The sequence below is a fragment of the Podarcis cretensis genome (genome assembly GCF_951804945.1).
Source record: "Podarcis cretensis genome assembly, chromosome: 13".
In the NCBI taxonomy this organism is placed as follows: Eukaryota; Metazoa; Chordata; class Lepidosauria; order Squamata; family Lacertidae; genus Podarcis; species Podarcis cretensis.
In genome coordinates, this window is record NC_137182.1 from 50,626,206 (window position 1) to 50,652,329 (window position 26,124).

The 26,124-nt window shown below is 51.4% G+C and overlaps 3 protein-coding genes and 1 long non-coding RNA gene across 7 annotated transcripts in view; 2 read left to right on the plus strand and 2 right to left on the minus strand.

The window, feature by feature from the left end:
• Positions 1-4,123, plus strand: part of LOC307202367 — a 40,176-nt gene extending 36,053 nt beyond the window's left edge. The window contains exon 3 of the long non-coding RNA XR_013832855.1: positions 2,282-4,123. This is a non-coding gene — a long non-coding RNA (uncharacterized lncRNA). The remainder of the gene's footprint in view (positions 1-2,281) is intronic.
• Positions 1-9,469, minus strand: part of ZFHX2 (zinc finger homeobox 2) — a 32,274-nt gene extending 22,805 nt beyond the window's left edge. The window contains exon 1 of the mRNA XM_079951696.1: positions 9,383-9,469. The gene's annotated coding sequence lies outside the window, so the exon portion shown is untranslated. The remainder of the gene's footprint in view (positions 1-9,382) is intronic.
• Positions 9,470-14,299: 4,830 nt separating this feature from the next.
• On the plus strand, positions 14,300-19,686 carry THTPA (thiamine triphosphatase). Its single transcript, XM_079952137.1, has 3 exons — positions 14,300-14,819; positions 16,932-17,564; positions 19,421-19,686. The coding sequence occupies exons 1-3, from the start codon at positions 14,756-14,758 to the stop codon at positions 19,555-19,557; spliced, it is 834 nt and encodes a 277-aa protein (XP_079808263.1). The 5' UTR covers positions 14,300-14,755; the 3' UTR covers positions 19,558-19,686.
• Positions 19,687-19,848: 162 nt separating this feature from the next.
• The window catches only part of AP1G2 (adaptor related protein complex 1 subunit gamma 2), a 28,568-nt gene continuing 22,292 nt past the window's right edge, over positions 19,849-26,124 (minus strand). For 3 of the 4 annotated variants that reach the window (XM_079951830.1, XM_079951831.1, XM_079951829.1), the window contains exons 17-22: positions 25,775-25,882; positions 24,655-24,811; positions 23,757-23,874; positions 22,421-22,587; positions 21,429-21,527; positions 19,849-20,830 (exon numbers count right to left, since the gene is read on the minus strand). In XM_079951830.1, coding sequence (XP_079807956.1) covers positions 20,726-20,830; positions 21,429-21,527; positions 22,421-22,587; positions 23,757-23,874; positions 24,655-24,811; positions 25,775-25,882 — 754 coding nt within the window. In that variant the 3' untranslated portion in view covers positions 19,849-20,725. The remainder of the gene's footprint in view (positions 20,831-21,428; positions 21,528-22,420; positions 22,588-23,756; positions 23,875-24,654; positions 24,812-25,774; positions 25,883-26,124) is intronic. The other variant, XM_079951832.1, reaches the window with a different exon arrangement.

Genomic DNA, 26,124 nt, shown 5'->3' on the forward strand with positions numbered 1-26,124 from the left:
GGATTGCATTGTTGGGGGGGGGGGGAGAACAGAGAGAGAGAAAAGGAGGGATGAAAGAGAGAGAGAGAGGAAAAAAAAAAACCGGGAAGAAAGGAAGAAAAAAAGGAGGAAGAAAAATGAGATATGAGATTGCAGGAGGCGTGATGTAGAGAATGGAATAGGAATGAGAAAGGGAGAGAGAGAATGGGAGTGAAAGGGGGGGGGTGAATTGGAGGAGGCAGAAAGGAGAAGGAAAATACATATAGTATAGAGAGATGCAGGCCCCAATCCTAAGAAGGGATGTATTTCCTTGGGTCAGTGGGTTTTACATCCAGGTAACAGAGGCCACGGCCAAAGTGGAATTGGGGGGGTGGGGGGAGGCAGATAGTGGAAGGATGTTGTGGGGGGGGGAGAAGAAATAGGGGGGCAACCCCAGCATGATGAAGTGGAGGGAATGCAAAGGACAAAGCGTGACAGATGAGGGAGGGAGAGGAGAGAAGAAGGCAGCAGAGAGAGAGAGAGAAATGGAGGAGATGAAAAGGGCGAGGGAGGGGATGGGGAAGGATTTGGCTTGGGGGGGTGGGAGAGAGAGAGAGAGAGAGAGAGAGAGAGAGAGAGAGAGAGAGAGAGAAAGTGCAGAGATGGAGAGGGAAAGAGGGATGAAAACCCAATGAGGAATAAATTCATGGAGGAGAAAGGGGATATGGGGGGGGGGGCGCGCCTGATGATGTTTGCATCCTCTTTGGATATATATGTATTAAGAGAAGGCAAAGGCAGGCCACGGAAGAAAAGAAAGGGGGAAGAAGAGGAGGCGGAGGAGAGGTTGTTGGGGGGGGGGTCCTCTCTCTCTCTCTCTCTCTCTCTCTCCCATAGAGGAGGCGGGGGGGGGGTCCTGCAGGCGCAGAGGGGGGGAGGGGCTCCGCGCAGGGCGATTAACGGGGAGATTAATGTCTAGGGGTGACAGGGGAGGCAGCCAGAGTCAATAAAACGAGAAGCACAGTGACAGGCAGCGCTTTAAATTACCCCTGCGCAGCGGGGGAGGGGAGGCGCTGGCGGATCCCCTCTCCTCTCCCTCCCTCCCCCCCCCCAACCCCCCCCACCAAAGCTTGGGCTAATGCCCTTCAAGCCCCGATCTGTAAACCGTACCCCCCCCCCAATAATTTTTCCCCTCAGCGCCTTCCTCTTATCAAATCTGCCGCGCGCGCCCCCCCCCCCTTTTCCTCTTCTCTTCTCCAGCTCCCCATCATCAAATATTTGCTAAACTGGTTGATGAGAGTCCTGTTAACATCCAGGAGGGGGAAGGAAAAAAAGGAGGGTGGGCGGGGGGGGGGGCGGGGTGAAGAGAAGGTTAAGGTTGGTTTTGACAACAGATTTCCAGCGTGGTCTGGAGGGGAGATGCTTTTGTAAAAAAAAAAAAAAAGTGGGGGGGGGGGAAGGCCTGATTCCCCCCTCCCAACTCTCTTTCCTCTAAAGGGCAAAAGGGGAGAGGGGGGTGAATATACAGACTAATGCGCCTCCTCTCCTGCTTTTGTTTAATCCTGCAACGCACTTAGGGCTTCATTTGTATGTGATTTGCATACAATATTTAGCAAGAGGCACCCTGGGTTGTTTTGTGTGTGTGTTTTCTTTTTTGGCACTCTCCGATCTGGGAAAGGGGGGTACGGAGGAGGGGGCAGCTGAAAGGCACACAAACACACACACACACACACACAAACACCTTCTAAATTGGTGTATGCAAATATATACAGCAAGGACTGGTGCATAAATTAATCTGAGAGTCAGGATGACAGAATTAGGTTAGCTGTCCCGTCAAAACCCCAACCTGCACAAATGTGCCTTAGACCTGGGGGCCAATTGGTGTGTCTCAAAAGTTTCACAACGTGGGTTTCTTTCCATCCCAAAACCCAAATGAGATTCTTTCTGATTAGGGATCCGGTTGGGCGGAGGGAAGGGGGTGGGGAGAGAGAAAAGTCAAAAGTGTAAATACGATCAAGATGAGCGCTGCTGCCTCAAGAATTCATCAATAAGATGTAAAGGTTTAGGGGTTGGCTTTTGGAGGTTGTAGGTTGGTTGGTTTGTTTTCAAATAAAAGTATTAAAGTTGAACTTCTGCCCCTTGAAAAATGTTCCGAGTTGTTTTTATTTTTTTAAGTGGGTGCATTTGAATTGCAAGATTTTGCTGAGTTTTTACATGCTTGTGAAATCTCATTTCAGTGTGTTGAGTGTGAGAGGCGGGAAAATGCGCTTGTGAGCACATTCATGTAGTGTTGCAAAATATGAAGCAAGTCTCCTCTCTCTCCAAGGGCATCCTGGTCTTAAAAGACAATTGCACAACATCACAAGGAAATTATGGCAGTGGAGATGCAGCGTGGGATCCCAGCATCTGCAGAAAGAGGGGAGAAAGAGAGACATGGGGGGGGGGGGCCCTGATCTAGCTTCATGCTCTACCTATCCTGAAGCACTTCCTGGAGAAGATGTTTTTAAAAATGTACATCTTCATGTTTTGTAAGCTCCTCCCGGGCAGGGACCATCCCTTCCCTCTGCTTCTGTTCCCCTGCAAAGTGAACATCAGAGCTGGGAAACTGTTTTTCGCCTTCTGCGGACTCCCTTCCCTGGGGGCTGGATACCAGCAGTGGGTGGGGCCAGGGCAAAAGTAGGTGGAGCAACAAAGGGAACACATTCTTTTAAGTTTGGAGGGCCACATTCGGGACCCGGGGCCAGAGATTTTGCACCTCTCATGTGTCTCAGTGGCACCATGCAACGAATAAATAGCACTCAGAATAAAAGAGTTGCTTTCAAGCTTTTGCGTGTCTGCCTTGGGAGGACTGAGCTATCCCAGCATCCCCCGGAGCAGTGGCCAGGTGTGGGCAGACTTCCCTTTCTGCTCCTCCCCCCCCCCCCCCCCCACGAAAACACGTCCTCAAAACCGCATTATGCAGAAACCCCTTTAAAATAGCAGTGTAATCAGAGAGAGCTTTTCCCCTACACATTTGCAGAGGCCTGCCCTGGGGCTGTGCAGGTGTGGACAGGCTAGAACGAGCGCACAGGTAAGACGAGGCAGACCGCTAGGGTGGCATGATATCAAGGGACTTCTTGCGCCAAGAGTCACGAGTGCGAGTCCACGTTCCCCGCAGCTTCCAGCATGGACGGCCGAATCCCTGCAGAAGCAAGAGTCCATCTCCCAGAGTGCTTTGCTGCATCCCAGAGGATTGTGGGGCATGCAGGGACACTGGTTCCTCGCATTGTGAGCACCTGCCTGGAAATTGGCAGCAGCAGCAACAACACCTGACCTACAGCCCAGTGACAGCAGGTACCCGAGGCTAGATCTGTACAGGGTAGGCAAAATATCAGACTTCCACTACTGTTTAAAGCAAACCTTAATGTGGCGCTAAAAGGAACCTTTTCTGAGCTCCACATACGGTAAGTCACAAACCTATTTGCATATATTTGCATAGCTTATTCCTGCCAGCAAAGCAAAGGGCCCAAGGGTGACGCTGGACACCCCACGCTAGAAAGCCATTTCAGGCAGGCCTCCCCTTCTAACTTCTGATACAATCTTTAAAGAAGCCGGGTTTGGGACCAATAAGGACTATCAACTTGGCTTGCGATTTTTGAAAGAGAGTCACACATTGCGCTACAACTTATATGCATGCTGAACTAGCCGCAAGACTGTCTTGGTACAATTCGGCGGAACGTTTGCCTCAACGCAGGGCTGGGGGAATCGAGGTTGTGTTAAGTTGGACGCTGGAGAAGCTATCTGGGACCTTGAGGCTTGTGGTTCGAGTTGAGATGTCCTACTAAGAATTGAGTGGCCCTGACAGATTGTACAGCTGAGGGGGAAAGTGTGCATTACCAGAATCGTATCCTGAGGGTGAGGGAAACTGCTCTGAAGAATGAGTGACTTGACTTTGGCCACAGAGCCATGGAAATTCAAGTCTCTACGCCCAGGAGACTACACTTCCTTCTCCCACCTACAGCCCATCTATGCTACTGCAACCATGGGTGGAGTTGCAAATGTTTTTTTCACGGTGAAACAATCTCACAAGTCAAACTCTGAGCATGTACATGGTGCACCGATGTGGCTGCCATGTGCACTAATGCTGCATACATGAGCCGAGGCATGGCATACCCCACATTTGTTTAAAGCAGGCCAGATATTTTTAGGACTACAACTCCCATCATCCCTGACCACAGGTCCTGTTAGCTGGGGATGATGGGAGTTGTAGTCCCCAAACAACTGGAGGGCCACGTTTGCCTATGCCTGGTTTAAAGCACACGACTTCTTGCAACGAATCCTGGGAACTGTAGTTTTCCTCTCCCAGAACTACAATTCCCAGCACCCTGAACAAAGTTCCCAGGATTCTCTGAGGGAGAGAGAGATTGCAGAGATTACTGAAATCTAGATGCATGCCCACGATGTGTCCTTGATTAACTCTTACTTTTGGTCACCTCTTCCACATCCTCCTCACAGGTGTTTAAAGGCGCCAAATGCATCTTTACAAAGAATAACGTGTATTGTGTGCTTTTGAACTATCCGATCCTGTTGGCGCTTGAGGGCTAGTGGCATGACCCCACTTTCTCCAGCTCCAGATTTCACGCAGCGGGCAACGGCCTGGGCAATTGGCTCTACCACTCTGCCTGTTCCTTCCATTTAGCCGGAGGTGCTGCCATTTTGTGGGATGAGGCGCATGCTGGCTGCGCGCAAACCTGGCGCAGCTATTTGGTTCTACTTTCCGTGTGCCTCTGTCCAGGTGCTCAAGGTGTCATTCCCTGGAATCAAACGGCCATCTAACCTGAGCAGCCAGGTAACTGGGGATTCCTGGGCATGACAGCACCAACCTTCTCGCGTTGTTTGACCCCAGATTCTGGTAATTCCTAGGTAAAGGTAAAGGGACCCCTGACCATTAGGTCCAGTCATGACCGACTCTGGGGTTGCGGCGCTCATCTCGCTTTATTGGCCGAGGGAGCTGGTGCACAGCTTCCGGGTCATGTGGCCAGCATGACTAAGCCACTTCTGGTGAACCAGAACAGTGCACGGAAATGCCGTTTACCTTCCCGCCGGAGCGGTACCTATTTATCTACTTGCACTTCATGCTTTCGGACTGCTAGGTTGGCAGGAGCAGGGACCAAGCAACAAGAGCTCACCCTGTTGCGGGGATTCGAACCACTGACCTTCTGATCAGCGAGCCCTAGGCTCTGTGGTTAAACCCACAGGGCCACCCGCATCCCAATTCCTAGGTAGGCTGCCTCTATATATGGAGGTTCAATTCAGCTGGGACGGCAAGAAGAAACCGCACACCCTCTCCTCTGTGAATTAGTCTAATCCCCTTTTCAAGGAATCGAAGCCTGCGACCATGCGCTGCACCGCAAGCAACGAGCTTCCGTAAGTTAATTATGCACTGTGTGACAGAGTCGGCCTCGCTGGTAGTTTGTGAGGTGTCTGCATGGGATTGATTTATTGACTAGTGTGGGATTTTAACCATTCCTGGGGCTTCATCCGAGTCAGCCTCGGAACAAATCCTTCAATGGAGCATGTAATGATTCATTTATTTTTTACAAGAGCGAGCGAGCGAGCGAGAGAGCGCCTCTGGCCACATGCAGAGTGCCTCATTTATTAGCTTACCCAAATGTAGGCCAAACCCTCTGGGAAATCTTCCGGGGCGAGAGATCAGGGAAGATCAGGGTGTGGAGAACCTCGACCTTGAGCCAGCCCACAAGCCTTTTGGGAACTGAGATGGGGCTTTGAGAAGCTTTGGAGAGTCAAGGCAGCAGAGGGTCTGAGGGGGAAGTGAGAGGCCAGGATCCAGGCCTCAGCCCTGCCCAGAGACCTCCAGAAAGTGTGCTCCTCAAATGAAAAGCAGGAATGCGAGAGGCCCGCCTTGCAGGCTTGTTGTAAGAAGTTTTTTTTAAAAGTCCATTGTAAACGCAAAACAGAAGTCCGTTATCAATTACAAATAGCAACACACTTGGAATTCTGACACATCTAGCGTTAGAAACAAACTGTTTCTGACACAGGCCAGCTTTTTGCACAACCCGTTCGCTGTTTTCTTGAGGCGGGGGGGGGGGGGAGAGATTCACATATTTGGTGCTGCTTCACACAGTTTGCTGGACCGAAGTGTCTCTTGGTTGCATTTTCAATTTTTTTGTGGGCTGGGAGGAGGGTTGTGGCTTTGAAAGGGCTTGGCAGCGCGAGCCGAACGGCTTTATTTTGTTTTATCTTTTTTTAATTTTGCGGTGTGCGTCGCCTGCCGTTCCCCGGCAGTCGTGGTCACCTCTAACCTCGCTCTGGCATGGCACTGTGGAACGTATGCAAACTGTGCTCTTGCAAATGAAAGAAAGAAATTAAACTCAGAAAAAGCCTGCGTGGGCAGGTGATGATCCTGAAGGAGTCATGTTTCAAACACAAAACCTGCGACTCGAAAGTGGGAGGAGGGATCTACAGAGCATGAAGATGCAAGGACCCCTGCCCCATGGGGCTTGGTGTGTATTAATATAATATACACACCTATACACACACAAACACACACACCTCAGCACAGATTTCTTTCCCAAAGCGCAACCCCATTGAGTCCTGTCTATCTGTCCAACATGCCAGTATCACAGCTGAAATCCCTGGAATGACTTTCAGAAATCAGGGAGCATTCAAAAAACATAGCCCAAGGTGGTGGTGGGGAGGCATGAATCAAGAGCGGAAATGAAATTTCACACCGTTTAGAAAACTTGGCAAACGTTTCAAAAGCCTTTTTGGATTCCAAACATGTGCAAATGTCACTTACAAAATTCAACTCTGAAAAATACTTGTCAATAAAGCGGCAAGATCCACATAATCTCAACAAAACCAATACACACAAATATATTTACACATCTTGCTCCCATCCAGAGACTTAACTAGAATTTAAAATTTGCCTGGAGCACTCAAATCAAGAGACTTGGTTTTAAAACCACACTGGAACACAAAAGACGCACCGCAAATTAATTTCTGGTGAACTTGGACCTTGGTGAACCTAAGAAGCAGTCTCTCAGCTTGTGTTACTTTGAGCAAGTCACTCCCTCTCTCAAGCCTCAGTCTCCCCATCTACAAAATGGGAATAGCAGCGACCCATCACACAGGGATGTCATAAGGGCAAACAGGACTGACGAACCATAAAGCACTTTTGTGCATTTTTTTAAAAGCGCTCAACAAAACAGCCACGAAAACATAGGATACACACCCACGAGGACAACCCTGACATATGTCTTGCGAAGAAGTAAGTCCTACTGAACTGAAGGGTGCTTATTCCCAGGTAAGTGGGGGCTAGGACTGCAACATTAATGCCACCAAACACCAGGACCAGCATATATGGAACACTGCTGCTGAAAGCAAAGACCAGGGTGCCTCTGAACATGGGCAAAGTGCATTTTGCTCGCCACTGAGTGCCCCCATATTTATGGGATGGAGAAGGGGAGGGAACCAGATCAGAGGGTGCAGCATTAAGTCTTGAACTCAAATGCACATATACAGAACAGAAACACACAAAATATATGTTGGAACTGGTAGGTGGGGCGGACGGGTGCAGGGAAATGTTTTGGTTCCTTCCAGACATTTTAATCCACGAGAACCCCTTTAGAGAAATCACCTATTCTTGCTCTTTGTAAATCCCGCTCCCCCACTTCTGGAGAACCCAGGAGTTCTGGTCCAGCAATTGGCAGCCCAAACCTGCTTTTAACTTTCTGTTCCAGTTTCAAATGCCCATCCCATAAAAGACCAAATTCAGTGACAGTTGCGGGAGAGAGAGAGAGAGAGAGATACGGGCAAGCGAGGAGGTAGCACTAAGCGCCACAGAGCGAGCGAAGGCAGAAGGCGAGGGAGGCAGGGAAGGAAGAAAGATTGTAAAATCAATTAAATGAGTTGCTAACGGAGCGTCGTGTCGACAATCTGTCGCTGGCTGGAAAATATGAGCTGCCCAAATACACTCCCGGCTTGCACACCTCTGCCAGGCGGCCTTCGCGGGTCCTTCCATCACTCCTGTCAGAGATCTGAGCCAGGGACACGGGGAGAAGGGACGGATCCGAGGAGAGGGGTCAGAAGGGCAAGCAAGGGGGAGAGAGAGGGGGGGGGACTACGGGGTGGGTGGGGGGTCGCTGCGCACCCAAGGGTGTTTTATGGCGCTGGATGGGACAGGTGGAAGGAGCCGGGAGATGGCAGAGAAAGGAGGGTGGGAGAAGGGAAGGGGATGGAGGGATGGAGGGAGGCTGGAGAAGGAGGGAGAGGAAGACAATAATTGGAGAAAGGGATGTGTGATGAATGGAAGGCTCAGGGGAGGGAGGGAGGGGAGATGTAATCGCCTCCTCTGAGAGGGAGAGGAAAGGGTAGGAGGGGAAGAAAGAGTGTGGCAAGGAAGAAGGGAAGAGAGAGAGAGACAGAGAGAGAGAGAGGGAAAGGTGGTCTGGAGGAAAAGGAAGGTGGGTGGGGGAATGAATGGAAAGAAGTGCTGGGGGGGGGCTCCCAAAAAAGGACTCTTAACAACTCCCCCGCCCTGAGATGGTGGCGATTTGGGGACGCTGGTGGGAGACCCAACACACACCCCTGCTTTTTTTGGGGGGGAGGGAGAAAATACACCGTCCCTTTCTTCCCACCCCCACTCCAAAATGCCACTGCGCCCCCCCCCACAAAAACCACTTCCTCTTCTCCTCCATCCTTTATTGGGGAGGAGGCAGGATCAAGACTCCGAACAAGAAGGGGACGCGGGAGCGCGCCCAGCCTCCTCCTCCTCCTCCTCCTCCTCTCCCCCCCCCCCCCGCCTATTCTGCTGTCAGATTCAGAAACGGGCCCCCTCGCCTCTCCGCTTTGCCCGGCTTGTCATTCCTCCATGAGGCTCCCTCTCCATCCCGGGGACCCCCGGCGCCCAACTCTCCTCCCCAGCCCGGATCTCCCTTCCGCCGCCTCCGCCCGCACATTGTTCGTCCCCCCCGCCTGCTCGCCATCCATCCTCCCTCCTGCCCGCCTCGCCCTGCGCCTCCTCCGCCGCCGCCTTCCGCGCTCCCCGGCCCGGCGCCTCGCTCAGCCCCGGCGGCGGCGGCGCCCTTCCTTCCTCCCTCCCTCCTTTCCCTCCTTCCTCCTTTCCCTCCTTCCTCCGGCCGGCCAGCCCTGCGCGCTCCAGCCCGGCAGCCCCTCTCCATCCCCGCCTCTGCCGCCGCTGCTGCTGCTGCCCCCTTTGGCGCTCCGGCGCGCCGCGCTGCTTGCTGCTTTCCTCCTCCTCCTCCTCCTCCCTCTTCCTCCTGCTGCCGCCGCTGCTCCTCTTCTCCTTCTCCTCCTCCTCCTCCTTCTCCTTCTCCCCTTCCCCGATCCTCCTCCCGCCTTCTCGGCTCGCCTCTCTCCCCGCTTACGCGCTCGCTGGCTCGGATAGGAAATCGATGCCACTTACACCTCCGCGGGAAGAGAGAGGGGGACCAGCAGGCGCCGCTGACGCTCTCGGCCGCCGGGTGGGGCGGGGAGGGGGCGGCCCGGCTGGATCGGCGAAGGGGCGCGCAGGCGAGGCAGGGCTCTCCCTCGGCGCAGTTGTCAGCGAGGCTCCGTCTGGCTGCTGCTGCTGCTGCCTGGCCGGCCGGCTGGCTTGCCTGCCTGCCTGGCTCTCTCGCTCGCTCGCTCTCTCCTCCTCGGCGCCTCTCTCCTCCTCGCTCCGGCTCAGGCAGGCAAAAATCGATGGGGTTCGCCGCGCCGGGGCTTCCCCATTGATTTACACTCGTCCGCCTCCCCGCCTGCCTCGTTCCCTCGCTCCGCGGACCTGGCGGCTGCCTTCCAACACAATGGAATAATCAATTCAGCCCCGCGCTCGCCCCCCGCCTCCCCGCAGCCACACACACACACACATATACACACACACACACAGCCACGCACCGGAGGGAGGAGCCAGCCGGCAGGTGCAGCCGAGCATCATGGGAAATGTAGTCCCTCCCCCGCCTCCGGAGCCGGCAAGGTCAAGGCTCCAGCAGCAGCCGCCGGCGTCAGCAGCATCGTCCTCTCGTTGGCTGCCTTGATTTGTGCCTTTCCAAAGCAAGGCTGCTTCTTCGCGGCTTTGCTGCGCTCCGCACAACAGCCCTGCGAGGTAGGTCAGGCAGGGCAGAGTGAGAAGAGGTCAGATCAGGCCGCAAGGACCCAGCCCAGTCCAGCAGCCTGGTCTCCACCGGATGCTTGGCAAACACCAGCAAGCCTGATCTGGATACAAGGGCCCTTTCCCCTTTCGGAGGTTTCCAAGGACTGGTATTGCTGCCAGAGCACAGCCATTGTGGCTAGTAGCCATCGACTGCCGTCTCCTCCTCCACAAATTTGTCCAATCCTCTTTTAAAGCCATTCAAGTCGGTGGCCTCCGGTGGGAGGGAGTTCCACCGGCTAACCATCTGCTGTGTGAAGAAGGAATTTGTTTTACCTGTCCTCAATCTTCTAACATTCAGCTTCCTCAACATCTAGTGAGAAAGGAAGAGAAACCTTTCTCCACGCAAAGCATAATTTTATAAACTTCTATCCCGTCGCCTCTGACATGCCTTTTTCTGCAAACTCCAAAGTCGCAGGGGCTGCAACCTTTCTTCACAGGGGAGTCGCGCCAACCCCCCTTGATCAGAGCGCTGTGGCTCTCGGTTTCTTGCTTCCAGGCTTCTTGGCCTCTGCAAGAAGAGGAAACCTTATCAGGAAAAGCCTTTGCTGTGGTCCAGAGTCTTCTGCTGTCCTGATGTCTTATACCAGGCACACTGAGTCATCTGTTTTGCCTAGTGTCTCTGGGCCCGAGAAGAGCTTTCGGCATCACCCGATCCTTTTGGCTGGAGATGCAGGAACAGAATCTCGGACGTCACATCGTGAAGAATAAGTGGTTTATCACTGAGCTACAGCCCACCCCATCATCATTATTATAGATGAGATGCACCCCAATAAATAATTGCATTTATTTCTCAGCAAGGCGATTGCTTTACAGCATCTCTGCAAGGCCGGTCAATAATATTCTCATTCTGCAAAGGGCAATGATTTTGCATGGCCTGCCCACCCCCAGGATGGTCTCTTCCCTTGGGGGTCTTCTGTCCACCCACAGCGCTGAGCCCGGGATTCCATCCCTCTTCAGGGGTCTACAGGGCAAAAGAGGAGAGGGATTTCTGCACTTTAAACTGTGCGTAGAAGAGTGCCAAGAGCCATAGTGTCATCTACCGAAACTCCCACACACACACACAAGGATTTGAGAGCCCAGACCTCTTTTGCATCCAGCCACTCTAAGCTCAGGTCCTGTGATCCGGTGATGGACATTGCTGGTAGGGTAGAAGGCAGGGAGGCCAACATTAGGTGGCGCCAGAGAGCCGACAAATTAGTTTTGCGGTGTATGAGGACAACGTTGATAGCCAGAGCCACCTGCCAGACTGGTCATAGGAAGGCAGGGAGATGGAGGCTGCCTTCAGTGAGGGTGGGGGGGACAATGACTGCCCCCCCATTCATCTTACTGGACTGGGCTTTGCTGCTGAGCTCCGTTTAACCCCAGGGTGGCTGCATCCCTGACCATTAGTCATGCTGGCTGGGACTGGCGGGTTCTGGAGTCTGAGAACATCTGGAAGGCCAAAGTACCCCCCCCCCCAATATCTAACTAGAGCTGTCAGGGTTCTGGTTGTACATCTGCATGTAGAAATTTTTAGCTTTCCTAGCAAGTTTATGGCGCGGGAAATTCGGATCAGGGAATGTCTAGGCTCTTAGACAAGGGTCAGCAAACATTTCAGCAGGGGGCCTGTCCACTGTCCCTCAGACCTTGTGGGGGGGCCGGACAATATTTTTTTGGGGGGGCAGAGAACCAATTCCTATACCCCATAAATAACCCAGAGATGTATTTTAAATAACACATTCTACTCGTGTAAAAACACCAGGCAGGCCCCACAAATAACTCAGAGATACATTTTAAATAAAAGGGCACATTCTATTCATGTAAAAACAAACTGATTCCAGGACTGTCCGCGGGCCGGATTTAGAAGGCGATTGAGCTAGATCCGGCCCCCAGGCCTTAGTTTGCCTACCCATGCTTTTAGGACATTCCCCACTCAGAGCACTCTGGTGTGATCTTCCCAACTCCTCAAGGAAGCATTAGAAGTTGGTGTCGTATAAGCACAGAGCTTTGTTCTTGCCATCCATCATTATTTAAGGCTGCAACCCAATTAGAGGCATTTTTAATTGCTTAATCATATGAGCTGGAGCCGATTAATCAAATAAGTTATCGATTAAATTAGCATACATTTGCATCTGGGCGTTTCTGAAGCCCTGAACTTGATTTCCTTTGTTTTCATCATCCTTACAAGAGGGGTCGTCCCAACTGAAGAGAAAACGCAGAATGCCTCCTTTAAGGTAATCTCCAAAGGAATAGCTGGTTAAAGTCACACCCACCTCATACCTTTAGTGCACATTCCCACCCCAAAGAATTCTGGGAACTGTAGTTCACCTCTCCCAGAGCTATGATTCCCAGCACCCTTAACAAACCACAATTCCTAGGATTCTTTGGTTGGGAGGGGAGAGCGATGTGCTTTAACTGGATTGCTGTGTTCAAGAAAGAGTCTTCTCACAGCTTAGAAGCTAAGAAATTAATTTTGTTAAAATTATAAGTATTCTGAACTAGACTTGTTCGTCGCTTACAACACATTGTTGACTTACAACCCTTTTAAGAACATGATGCCATTTTTTAAAAAAAAGAATTATACAAATATTGCAAATTTCATAAAGACTCCATCATGCAAAAATTGGCTGGCTCTGGTTTGTTCCCAGGTGAAAAATGTACTTGAAATAAACGGACAGTGACCAGGCTAATAGCAAAAGCCCTTTAATCAATGAGATATTATAGTGACCGCTAGCTGGACCTATCTTACAGGGGGAAAAAAGGTACCTGGATGTCACAGGTACTGGTTTTAATACTATTCACAGCCAGGGAGCCACCCCTGACTCTTAATTACGCGTAAAAGTCTTAAAACAATTAATTGCCTCTACTTACAAAGGAAGATACCTAAGGACATTCTCGAATTAATTCAAAAACAGGTCTGGCCATCTAGACTGGAAAGGCAGTCTTGGGAGACACTTTTATTTACAAGAGGGATGTTTGAGCAGCGTTTGAATTTCCTTGTATTTTGAAAGGGTGGGGAATACTGGTGTTGACTGGCTTTTTTCCTGGGCCTGTTCTGTTCCATCTCCCGTCAATTTCACATAATCCTTCCTGCTCGTTATGGGATGTCAGCGCTTGATATGATTTCAACATAATCCACCTTGCTAGTCTACTTTTGCGAAATAAGCCATTGAACTGCACCTGAGTTTCCTGGAAAACCTAAAGGATGACAAAAACTAGTTTTTATTTATTTAGTTTTTAAAAGATTGTATTGTGTTATTTAAAAAACCTTAATAAAATTGGGGGGGGGGGATAAATAAAACCTAAAGGCCAGAGCTATGGGACGACCTTGGGCTGTTCTTCTGAAAGATGTTATGATCTTTTCCTGCCATTGTGAAATTTTAGCACCCCATTCTATCTCTACTGTTTCCCTAAGAGAAGTTGGGGTCCCTGGCAGATCTCCCAGACAGCTTAGCTTCTGCATAGCTATTCTATCTATTTGACTAGTTTCAATGAAGTGAAGAGGAAATAAAACCACCCATATTGTGTAGCGATTCTTTGGGTACTTCTGTCTGTGTGGCACACCTGCCTGCCTGGGATTCCTTGGGATGTTTGGGGAAAATGGGGTTTGGGTGAGGAAGCCTTTTTACGACACGCAGACATGCCCTTTATAGGAAAGGTGTGCAGATGTTGTGAAATATCTCAGTGCAGGTAGAATTGCTTCTCAGTTTCCGGTCCAGGATTCATCTCCTGAAGTTTAGCTCCTAATCAGCACTACCTGCTTCCATGTCAACTCCACCTTGTCAGGAGAAAATACAAACATTTTTAAATAAAAAGCCCATCACCCCAATGAGACACGAATCTTTTCAAATCTGCAGTTGGCAACACCTTTTTTCCCCTAGCCGAGCAAATATTGTTCAATCCATTTATCTAACGGAGCAATTAAAAAAACAAACCCCGCCGAAACTTGCTTTTTTGAATTACTGTAATTATTATTAGTCACTTTGAAGAGTTCCATTTCAGAGTGGGGAGGAGAGAGTGGGCAGGACGCAACATATAGTAGAAATTAAAGGGAGAGAAACGAAGAAGAAAAAAAAGGAATTTTTTCCAGGGCTGCAGACACAGAACCCAGCGTTGCCTCTCTTCCCCATTATCCTTCCTGGGGAACCCAGGCGTCCCGGGCCCTGCTTGGAAGGGGTTAATGCACTCCCCCCCCCCCCGCTGTTCTTAATTGCAGCTTTCCTGTTGCCGTGGCAACCGTGATCGAGGGAGCGAGACAGGCGCAGGGGGAGAGGAATAAAAAAATAGAGCGCGGAGAGAGAGAGAGAAAGGAAATAAGCGAAGGAAGGAGGGAGCAGCCGAGGGACGAAAGCACCTGCTCGCCGGCCTGGAGGAAGGGGCGGGGAAACTACAACTCCCAGGCGCCTTTGCGCCTCCCACCAGCAGCCGGCTTCTGCACCCTTGCCACTCTTCTTCCTCTTCCTCCATTTGTGATTTATTTTTAAATTTTATTTTGCATGCTTTAAACTAAAAAAATTAAATTAAAAAAATATGCATCGCTTGGTCTCCATTTAAGGCCCAGTTTGCAAAGTGCACTGATTCGTTTCTTTGCGTCATTTTTGCAGCGCCTTCTTCTCGCTTTCTGGGCCTCCTTCTCGCCGGCGATCCTCTCTGCCAGGCGGCGACATGGCGTCGGGCTCCGATGGCGGCGAGGAGGCGGCGGAGTCTCCGGACTCTCCGGCCGGGAAAGGTCAGTCGGGGCGCGGCGACGCGAGGCGAAACCCCCGCCGCCAGGGGGCGCTGCTGCTGCTGCGCGGCGTGCAGTCGGCTGGCAGTGGAGGGCGTCGGTAGGGGGCGGTGTGGGGCAAAGGCAGAGGCCATTGGGGAGGGGGAATGCGGGGGCGCAAAGTGGGTATTGTTTTTTTGGGGGAGGGGATAATTTGACAGTTGTGGGACACGGGTGGCACTGTGAGTTAAACCACAGAGCCTAGGACTTGCTGATCAGAAGGTCGGCGGTTCAAATCCCCGTGACGGGGTGAGCTCCCATTGCTCGGTCCCTGCTCCTGCCAACCTAGCAGTTCAAAAGCATGTCAAAGTGCAAGTAGATAAATAGGTCCCGCTCCGGCGGGAAGGTACCGTATTTTTCGCTCTATAGACGCACCAGACCATAAGACGCACCTAGTTTTTGGAGGAGGAAAACAAGAAAAAAAATATTCTGAATCTCAGAAGCCAGAACAACAAGAGGGATCGCTGCGCAGCAAAAGCAGCGATCCCTCTTGCTGTTCTGGCTTCTGGGATAGCTGCGCAGCCTGCATTCGCTCCATAAGACACACACACATTTCCCCTTACTTTTTAGGAGGGAAAAAGTGAGTCTTATAGAGCAAAAAATACGGTAAACGGCGTTTCCGTGCGCTGCTCTGGTTCGCCAGAAGTGGCTTAGTCATGCTGGTCACATGACCCGGAAGCTGTACAGCGGCTCCCTCGGCCAATAAAGCGAGATGAGCGCCACAACCCCAGAGTCGGCCACGACTGGACCTAATGGTCAGGGGTCCCTTTACCTTTACCTTTATCTGACAGCCACCCCAAGGGGGGGCAGATTAAGGCATGCTGCAGGACCAGTGTTGTATAAGCAAAACAAGCTATAGTTTAGGGCCCCACTCTCTTGGGGAACCCCAAAAAAATTAAAGGAAAAAACAACTGGATGTACATTTCCAAAATATTAAAAAACAAATAAAACAAAGCCTACATACAGCAACAGGGCTTTGTGTTGTGTATGGACCTATGAGGTCCATAAATGACCATACAGTGGTACCTCAGGTTACATACACTTCAGGTGACAGACTCCGCTAGCCCAGAAGTATTACCTCAGGTTAAGAACTTTGCTTCAGGATAAGAACAGAAATCGTGCTCCGGCGGCGCAGCAGAAGCGGGAGGCCCATTAGCTAAAGTGGTGCTTCAGGTTAAGAACAGTTTCAGGTTAAGAACAGACCTCCGGAACGAATTAAGTACTTAACCCGAGGTACCACTGTATAGCATATATTCAATGCAAAAAAACATATAAAGGGCCCCATTACCTTCAGTGGCTGAGGGCCTCATCAAACCTAAATTTGGCTCTGTGCAGGACCCCAACCTATGTCACATTCATTAGGACCCCATAGTTATGGCTCTGTGCAATTGTTGAGAAATATAAACTAGAGCCCTCAAAGCATTGCCAGGAAAAAGTGGATAGAATGTAAAGAGTCCTACTTGAGGCTCCTTGGGGAGAAGAAGCAGCATAGGGGTTACCTTGTCATAACCCGCCCTGGGAACTTCAGGTGAAAGGCAAGAAATTGAACAAAATATAGCATTAAAATATGCTTAAAACAAATTACGGTACTGGCACAAGAATGGGGAGGAGAAGATCCTAAAATTTCTGTTCTGTGTCAAAGGCCAGGGTAAAGAGCAGTCGGCTAATTTCTACTCGATGGGGGTATAAATGTAATAATGCAGATCTGGACCAGCCCGCCATTGTTTAGAAAATTAATTAATTAAAGATCAGGGCTTAGGGCGGCCATTAAGAGCATGGCTGTCCGAGTGCCTTTGCTTGGCAAGCAATGACTTCCCCCTCTTCCCCAAAACCTCCGGGGTGAGAAATTCGTTTCAAGTCAAGAGAGTAGCTGGCTGGCAGGTAAGACTTGAGCCTGGGGTTTATTTTCTGTCTCCTGCTTAAGAAAAGCATTTCAAAAATTAAGCGTTCAGAACAGGAAGGGGCCGATGCAGAATTGTTTCAGGGAATGTGTGGGGTGGGGAAATGGAATTTTTATATTTATGTACATATATATAGGCTGCATCAGAATTAATTCGCTCCGGCTCCCTTGCACAGATTCCGCCTCGGGCTCCATTGAGGTGGAGCAGAAGTTCCTTTTCAGGCCTGACACCGTGCAGAAGCTGGAGGCGCTGGGGGTGATACCAGAAGCCAGCGTCTCCTTCCGCGACCAGTACTATGACGTTCCCGATTGGTGCCTCACGCTAGCAGATCATTGGCTCCGGCAGCGTGAAGGGGCTGGCTGGGAGCTGAAATTACCCCTGCGGCCACTAGAGGGTGCTACCGCTAGCCAGGGGCAGCAGAACCTTCCGGATCCGCCAGCCGAAGCCCGGAGCCACGAGCCGCAGCACCCGCCTCAGCCATTAGAGGGCAGGACGCACCTGGCCACGCAATACCAGGAAGTGACCTGCCCCCGAGACATCGTGGCCCGCGTCTGTGGCCTGCTGGGCGTGGACCCGGCCGCGGGTTGGCAGAGCGACGTGGCCAGAGCCGTGGAGGAGCTGGGCCTGCAGGAGTTTGCCAGCTTCATCACCCGGCGGCGCAAATACCACCTAGCCAGCCTCTGCCTGACGGTGGATCTCGACGAGATGGACTTTGGCTATGCCGTGGGCGAGGTGGAGGCAATGGTTTCGCGGGAGCAGGAAGTTTCAGAGGCTCTGGAGAGGATACAGGAGCTGGGAAGTCAGCTGGGTGAGGAGTTTGGCTATTTTGACCCAGGAAGTGCCCTCTTAAGCCAAAGGAGGCTGGTCCAGCCCAGCTTCCTGTTCTCAGTGGCCCATCAAATGCCACCCATTGTTGCCTGCAGATAGGACAACATCAGTGCCCTCCCCACTCACAATTCCCAGCAGAGCCATTGCAGCTCCACAAATTTGTCCGATCCTCTTCCGAAAGCACCGAAGGGTCTCGCAAATAGCATATTTTTTGCTCTATAAGACTCACTTTTTCCCTCCTAAAAAGTAAGGGGAAATGTGTGTGCGTCTTATGGAGCGAATGCAGGCTGCGCAGCTATCGGCCCGGTATACCTGAAGGAGCGTCTCCACCCCCATCATTCAGCTCCGAGGGCCTTCTGGCGGTTCCCTCATTGTGAGAAGCAAAGCTACAGGGAACCAGGCAGAGGGCCTTCTTGGTAGTGGTGCCCTCCCTGTGGAACGCCCTCCCATCAGATGTCAAAGCGATAAATAACTACCTGACATTCAGAAGACATCTTAAGGCAGCCCTGTTCAGGGAAGTTTTTAATCTGTGATATTTTAGTGTATTTTTGGTTTCTATGGAAGCCGCCCAGAGTGGCTGGGGAAACCCAGCCAGATGGGCGGGGTACAAATAAATAATAATAATAATAATAATAATAATAATTATTATTATTATTATTATTATTATTATTATTATTATTATTATTATTATCCCAGAAGCCAGAACAGCAAGAGGGATTGCTGCTTTCACTGCGCAGCGATCCCTCTTGCTGTTCTGGCTTCTGAGATTCGGAATATTTTTTTTCTTGTTTTCCTCCTCCAAAAACTAGGTGCGCCTTATGGTCTGGTACGTCTTATACAACGAAAAATACGGTGGTTTAGTGGCAGATTCAGAAATGCAGGGTCCCCTCTGTGAAAGTCACAGCTTCTAAGATCATACCATAATCTTGTAATTATAATTGGGGGGGGGGGGTGCATCGCAACAATGGGTGCAGATCTCCGCATGTTGCCTTCTAAGCTAGATCTGCTGTTTCCTGGGCACAGGCGGACGATTTGGAGTGCTCCGGAACTTTCTTCCAGGGGGGTTCGAGTGGTGTTTTTTGTGAGGTTCCATTGTACGTAACAGAATCAGCCTGGATAGCTCGGTCGGTTGAAGCGTGGTGCTGAGAACACCAAGGTTTCAGGTTCGATCCCCGTATGGGACAGCCGCAAATTCGGGTTGGACTAGATGATCCTTAGGGTCTCTTCCAAGTCTGTGATTCTATAAACTTGCACACAGGATACAGAACAGCTCCTCATGCGCCTTCTGCAGAGTGACCCTAGGAGCCTATCCTCAGGGGCTAAAAAACTCTGTTTTCATGCTTCTTGCGTGGCTGTAGGACACTGGAGATGGGGCTCCTCACTTTGCAGAACCTGATTAATGGGGCTTTCCTCCCTCTTCTTAAGCACCCCTCCAAAAATCTTTTTTTTAAGTACGAAATTCCGAATTTTTTGCTCTATAAGACTCACTTTTTCCCTCCTAAAAAGTAAGGGGAAGTGTGTCTGCGTCTTATGGAGCGAATGCAGGCTGCACAGCTATCCCATAAGCCAGAACAGCAAGAGGGATTGCTGCTTTCACTGCGCAGCGATCCCTCTTGCTGTTCTGGCTTCTGAGACTCAGAATATCTTTTTTCTTGTTTTCCTCCTCCAAAAACTAGGTCCGTCTTGTGGTCTGGTGCGTCTTATAGAGCGCAAAATACAGTACAAACAGTAACTGCTTGATGCTTAGTCCTCTACATCCCAGGGTTTGTAATTCTGTTCCGAGTCTCGCCCTGTTGCCAAATTAACATTCTCCTCTCTTTCTGGTCTCCCCGGCAGGCCTGGATATGAAATCCCCGATTCCTGGCAAGATGTCTGTCTACCTGCATAAATTCAGACCTGCACACTACGAGGCCCTCATGAGAGCTGGGTCGCTGAGGAAAGTGAGAGCTGCAACGGACGAGGAGGGGAACTGACTGGGGCCGGAAAAACGGGGGTGGGGCCTACGCTTCGGGCAAGAGAGAAAGTCCGTTACCTGAACCGAGAGGACAATTTGGACCACTTTCCTCACACCCACCCCTCCTTTCTTCCCCCTCTGCCAAACCATCTAACTCTATCCAAGATCTGGAATGGCTTTCGACACCCCGCGGCAGTCGGGAGCCTTGCGTGACATCACAGCAGGTCAGCCAATAGCAGCAGGGCCTGGGCAGAGGGGCTCCCTGCTGCGAAACAGCCAGGCGTTTTCCCTGTTACACAAGAGAGGAGAATGCATTGAGAAGACATTTATTCACGCTGAAAGCTCAAAGGCCGTTCGATGGAGAGCGGCAGGGGGCAGGTTTGAGAGATGGGGGTGAGGGGAGAGAGAAAGGAAGTAGGAGGGCTACACAGTGTGGCCTCGCCGAAGCTGGAACACACTCACAACCCAGGGGCTTGGGGCTGCCAATTCCGGCAGCCCCATCTGGAGGGAGCCACATATTGTGGATCTGCGGAACTCACTGCCCTTGCATAGTGTAACAGCGCCTGACAGAATGCTAAGAAAGGGCTTCCCTGGAGTGGTTCTTGCACTACTCTCAGGATGCATCAACCGTAGCATGGCTATCGCTGGGGCCAGCCAGCGTCTGGAGGGGAGGTTTGCTGGACCTACCAGAAGTACGGCAGAGCTGAAAAAACCAAATCCAGCCATGAAGAGGGATAGCTGGTGTTTGTTTGTTTTTATTAAAGAGGGCTTTCCCCCTCCACCCCCCAGCCCACTCTTTATCTCCATCGATTTCCATTTAGTCTCGCTCAGTTGTTGTGGAGTTTCCCCCTTCTGGGTGATCAATTGAATTGATCTGCCAGCAGCTGGGAGTGAGGAGGGAGAAAGGGGGCTGGCTGAGACGGGGATTCCCTTTCTCCCTCCCGCCTTCGGAAATCCCTCTTTAGATCCGGCGAGAGAGGCGCCCTCTGCCCTTCCGCCTGTGCAAATGGGCAGCACCCATGGGTGTTGTTATTTGGGGCACCCACCTGGAGCAAAGACGCCACCTGGTGGTGGGATGGTGTCATTGCAAGGGTTTTTCTCCACCCCACCCCTTCCCTTCCCTCGGAGTGGAGTGCATTTTAGGGGGACCTGTCGAGGAGGGAGGGGTACAGTGGGCCGCTCGCTCTTCATTTCCAGGCAGCCTCGGGGAATGAGTTGATTTCCTTGATCTGTTGCACCAGAGCTCCAGAGGGGAGAGTGTAGGCAATTCGTAACCTCATGCGGAGCGGGAGCTGGAATCAGAAAGGGATAAAACTTACTTGATGCTGGGTGTATAATCTCTTGCAAACATTAAAAGCTGCATTCTGCAAAACAGAAAGCTCTGGATTTGATGCTGCGGAAACCCCAGCATTCATTCCTTTTTTACGAGACCTAAGACGCTAGTCCTTAGTGTTGCTGGAAGAGCGAGGGCGACGTGTGTTGTGTTAAATGGGGGATGAGAGCGAATTTGGGCGGCTGAGACTGCTGGAGAGTACCCTCCTTGAAGGAACAGGAAGTGACATCACCCTGGTGCCTGTTACGCTAACCAAGGTGAAGTCAACCGGCGAGGGCAGAGGAGGAAGTGACATCACCGCTGTCTTTGTGATGTGGGAGCGTGACGGTGCCACTTCCTGTTTTCAGCGGGAAACATCCTTCGGATGCTGCCGACAGAAGTGGCCCGCAGGAAGCTTGAGCAATAGAGTCTCTGCATGTTGCTTTAAAGGAGTAGAGGAAGTGATGTCACCACCTTGCTTTAACTGATGGCCAGGCAGGAAATGACATCGCTGCTCAGATCACAGGTTAATTCCCACTCCCTGGCCACACGTATATCCCTCCTCTCACTCTTCTTACCTTTTTGGGGTTCAATACTCGGATGAGCTGGGTGATGGGGGGCCCACCCTCGCCTGGGACTGTAGAGCCACTCGGGGCCAACAGCTCCACTTGGAAGGACTGTCAGAAGAGGAGCAGGCGAAAGTCCAAACAATGCGTATCATTTAAAAAAAAGGAAAAAAAAAGGTTTTGACCCCTGCAAAACCCAGGGCCGTTTCCCTTCCTCCTTTCTGCCCTCCCTGCCCTGCAAAAGGATTTCATTTGCAATTTAAAACATTATGGCTGACAGCCTTATCCCTTTGTCTAATCCTCTTTTAAACCCTCCTCCAAGTTGGCCATTACTGCCTCCTGTGGCAGTGAGTTCCATAGTTTGTGTAAAGAAATACCAATTTTTTGCTCTATAAGACTCACTTTTTCCCTCCTAAAAAGTAAGGGGAAATGTGTGTGCGTCTTATGGCGCGAATGCAGGCTGCGCAGCTATCCCAGAAGCCAGAACAGTAAGAGGGATTGCTGCTTTCGCTGCGCAGCGATCCCTCTTGCTGTTCTGGCTTCTGAGATTCAGAATATTTTTTTTCTTGTTTTCCTCCTCCAAAAACTAGGTGCGTCTTATGGTCTGGTGCGTCTTATAGAGCGAAAAATACGGTGCTTCCTTTTGCCTGCCCAGAAACCCTTCCATGGGCGACCCCACTGGCCTCTGGCAGTGGGAGGAGCATAAAGGAGGCTGCCCCTCCCCCTTAAGAACACCAGCAGATTTTTCTTGGCTGCTGGGTGAGGCCAAAGGGGGGTCCCCATTTACCCTAGCATCTTCTCCCGGTGGCTCAGCAGATGCCCCACTGAGGAAGCCCACAAACAAGACCCCACGGCCGCAGCGGCCCTCCTCAGTTGTGATTCCCGGCAACTCATATTCAGAAGCATTGCTGCCTCCGGCCGTAGAGAGGGGGCACGGCCTCTGTGGCTCGTGGCCTCCTCTGCGATCTCGCCCAGCCCTCTTCTCAAGCCACCCGAGGCCTCACCTTGGGGACGGCCACTTGCAGACAAAACCCAGACACCTCGTGGGGGGTCCTGTTGGAGACGGTGGCCGTGATGAGCAGCAGCGTGGGCTCCAGCGGCGGCCGGTCCATGGAAAACTCGACCAGCAGGCCGTCTTGTTCGTACGCAACCATGCGGGTGATGGCGGAGGCTGCGGGGAGGGAAGGACGGCCAGCTAAGTCTAGCTCCCCTCCGGCCAACCACCCCGTGAGGTACAGAAAGTCCCCAGGGCCATGCCAAGTCAGGGCACACCTGAACATGTGCAAAGGGCCTTGCCCTCGCCTGAGTAACCCCAGGCAGCGTACACAGGACTGGCACTGTGACCTTCCAGCTCAGAGGCTGTGGCTTTTGGGTCCCCCTGGAGGCCTCTTTGGACCATTCACAATAATATGTGGCCCACATGGCTAAGCAGGGACCAGTCTGGTCTCTTCCGTATTTTTCTCTGGAAATGCTATGAGTGCCACTCATAGAAGGGGTTTCATTGGACCCTGTAGCTTTCCCTTTGTTGCATTACTCAAAACACAGCAGCTTTCAATAATAGTAATACTACTACTACTACTAATAATAATAATAAGTGCTATTTTTCTAGGAAAAAAGGAGCCGAACTCACCACAAACACCTCCCTCGTTCTCTTAGAATGGCAATGATGCCCACCTGGAAATGCCGGAACTGAGTTCCAGCTGGAAAAAGCCCTAATAATATTAATTATTATTATTTCTTATTCCCTGCCCACCTGACTGGGTTACCTCAGCCACTCTGGGTGGCTCCCAACAGAATATTAAAACACGATGAAATATCAAACATTAAAAGCTTCCCTAAACAGGGCTGCCTTCAGGTGTCTTCTAAAAGTCAGATAGTTGTTTATTTCCTTGACATCTGGTGGGAGGGCGTTCCACAGGGCGGGTGCCACCACCGAGAAGGCCCTCTGCCTAGTTCCCTGTAACCTCACTTCTCGCAGGGAGGGAACCGCCAGAAGGCCCTCGGAGCTGGACCTCAGTGTCCAGGCGAACAATGGGGGTGGAGATGCTCCTTCAGGTATACAGGTATATTTTAGTGCTCATTGTTAACAAGAGCGCTACAGCTGTTGTTAAAGGGGGGCAGTGCTTTTGCTCAGAAATGCCCATGTGAGGTGGAGAAATAAGCTCTCTTTACTTTATTTCATCTGTCTGGAAAGCCCCCGGAGGGCAGTGATTGAATGAAAGGATATTGGGGGGTGGGCTTGTCCTTTGCAGACTCGCCTGAAAGGGTCTTGTCAAGAATCGAGCCGCAAAAAGCAAGCAGCTCCTTCCCCACTGGCAAAGAGCTCTTAGGTCAACATACCTGGGGCTTTCAGATCGCCAAGGAAATCGAGGAAGGATTCCACTGCTGGGACGACGGGGCTGGGCTGGGCTGGAGGGGGATCTGTGGGGCCTCCAAGGAGATCCAAAAGATCAGAGACCTACAGGGGAAGCAAGGGAGTGTTGAGGAGGTGGCGAGGGTGGGGGGGATTCCCATCGCGGGGCACCAGTGCAGAGAGCTCTGGCAAAGGTATGCAGTAATAATCTGGGAAAGGAGAGGCAACAGAAACAGCACAGCCACTGCCGGGGGGGGGGGGGGCGCACGTTAAGACCACTTTAAAATTGCTGAAAATCTTGGTGGGTCGCTTAGTGGTTTAGCCATTTTTATGTTCTGTGCTAGATGTGGAAGCAAGCTGGGAGGCATATAAACAATAAAACCATTCTTTAAAATTGATTAATTAAATATTTCTGCCACGGACTGCATGGATGAGGCTCACGGGCCCGCAGGTGGTTCACAAGCTGCACTTTGGAAATGCCTCCTTTAAAAATCAAGGCTTGTGTTCAGGTTTCACCCCCACCAACCCGGTTCGGTTCCAGTTCAGCCTTTCTGTGGCAAAGCAACAAGCTCGCTGTCCGCTGAACTGATTTGTGTAAGGAAAGAGCCGAGATGATACAGGATTCCGGTTTATAAAAGGAGGTGCGCCGAATTAACAGCTGGGCTCTTCAAAATCCAGCATTATGCTTGGGTTCTGCTGTGGTGCTGCCAGTCTAGGGGAAGCCAAGATTGGTCAGCTCTGAAAACCAAATCCTTATTTGGAATTGATAATCCTGGATTACGCAGTGCTCCCCGCTCCAAAATGTCACCTTGCTGTCACATTTGGGGTTTGCCCTGCTCCCAAGTGCCCCCTGGTGCCAACCGCTTGGCAAAGTAACCCCCCCACCTGGCCAGAGTCCTGTTCCTGGACGTTGCTGGGCGCTGGCGCCACCTCCAGGATTTGAGGAGCAGCAGCGGCCTCTCTTCCATTCTGCTCTTTCTCACTTCCTTCCTCGGTGTAGCCAGTTTTGTCGACTAAGGGCATCTTCTCCAGGACGGATGCTCTGGCAGGAAGAAAGGAAAAAAATGGAGAGATACAGGCCTTTTGTGGGGATTTATTTGGCAAGAGATGGGACGCGGGTGGCGCTGTGGGTTAAACCACAGAGCCTAGGACTTGCCGATCAGAAGGTCGGCGGTTTGAATCCCCGTGACGGGGTGAGCTCCCATTGCTCAGTCCCTGCTCCTGCCAACCAAGCAGTTCGAAAGCACGTCAAAGTGCAAGTAGATAAATAGGTACTGCTCCGGCGGGAAGGTAGCGCTGCTCTGGTTCGCCAGAAGCGGCTCAGTCATGCTGGCCACATGACCCGGAAGCTGTACGCCGGCTCCCTCGGCCAATAAAGCGAGATGAGCGCTGCAACCCCAGAGTCGGCCATGACTGGACCTAATGGTCAGGGGTCACTTTACCTTTACCTTTACTTGGCAAGAGAGTGGGGAAGCAGGGTAGGAGAGAGATTTTATCTGCCAGTGACTTGGCATGGCTTTCCGCCGTCAACCCTTCTCACCCATCCTATAATCTGTGTGTCAGGAATAAAGTTTTCCAAACCAGATTTGGGTACTGACCTTGGGCCAGTCACACTTCTCTGAAGTCTCTCAGCCCCACTCACCTCACAGAGTGTTTGTTGTGGGGGAGGAAGGGAAAGGAGAATGTTAGCTGCTTTGAGACTCCTTAAAGGGAGTGAAAGGCAGGATATCAAATCCAAACTCTTCTTCTTCTTCTGATGTTCCTCTGTGGAGGTTTAGCCACTGAAGGCTTCCCATGAGCACCCACAAAGAATTTTTGCAAAGACTGTCAAGGCAGAAAGCCATTCGGAGCAAAGTTTTCAGCTCTCGAACTTGGACGGGGTGAAATGGGGAAGCTAGCTAAAAAATGGGTGTTGTGTGAATGGAAGGGCCCACACAGGAGGTCAGAATATACAGAGCACCCGAGAACAAGAGCGGTTTCAGGCGCCCGTCTGTGCCAGGAGTACCTGAGGTGGTCGTACTTCCGGAAGAGGGCGTTGTACTCGACCGCCCGCTGTTGGAGCTCCACGTCGTGGCAGCTGCAGTAAATGGAAACCAGGCTCCGGATCCGACTTCTCAGGGCGGACGGGGTGGGAAAGAAGAATTGAGGCGAAGAGGTTATGAGCTGCCTCTGCTTCGGGCAGAGAAGCAGGACGCAGGATGAGGCGGGAAATATTACAGAGGCAAATCAGTTCAAAAGGCCTCGCAGGATGGTCCGACCCTTGCCACTGCTGCACCCTGCTAGTCGTAGAGTCGTAGGATTGTAGAGTTGGAAGGGGACCGAGGGGTCATTTAGCCCAACCCACCTGCAACGCAG

Bases quoted from the DNA above. Each gene is read 5' to 3' on its own strand.
- THTPA (XM_079952137.1), top strand. From the start codon at position 14,756: ATGGCGTCGGGCTCCGATGGCGGCGAGGAGGCGGCGGAGTCTCCGGAC. The intron at 14,820-16,931 runs GTCAGTCGGGGC...TCCCTTGCACAG, and splicing joins GGACTCTCCGGCCGGGAAAG to ATTCCGCCTCGGGCTCCATT. The intron at 17,565-19,420 runs GTGAGGAGTTTG...TCTCCCCGGCAG, and splicing joins GGAGCTGGGAAGTCAGCTGG to GCCTGGATATGAAATCCCCG.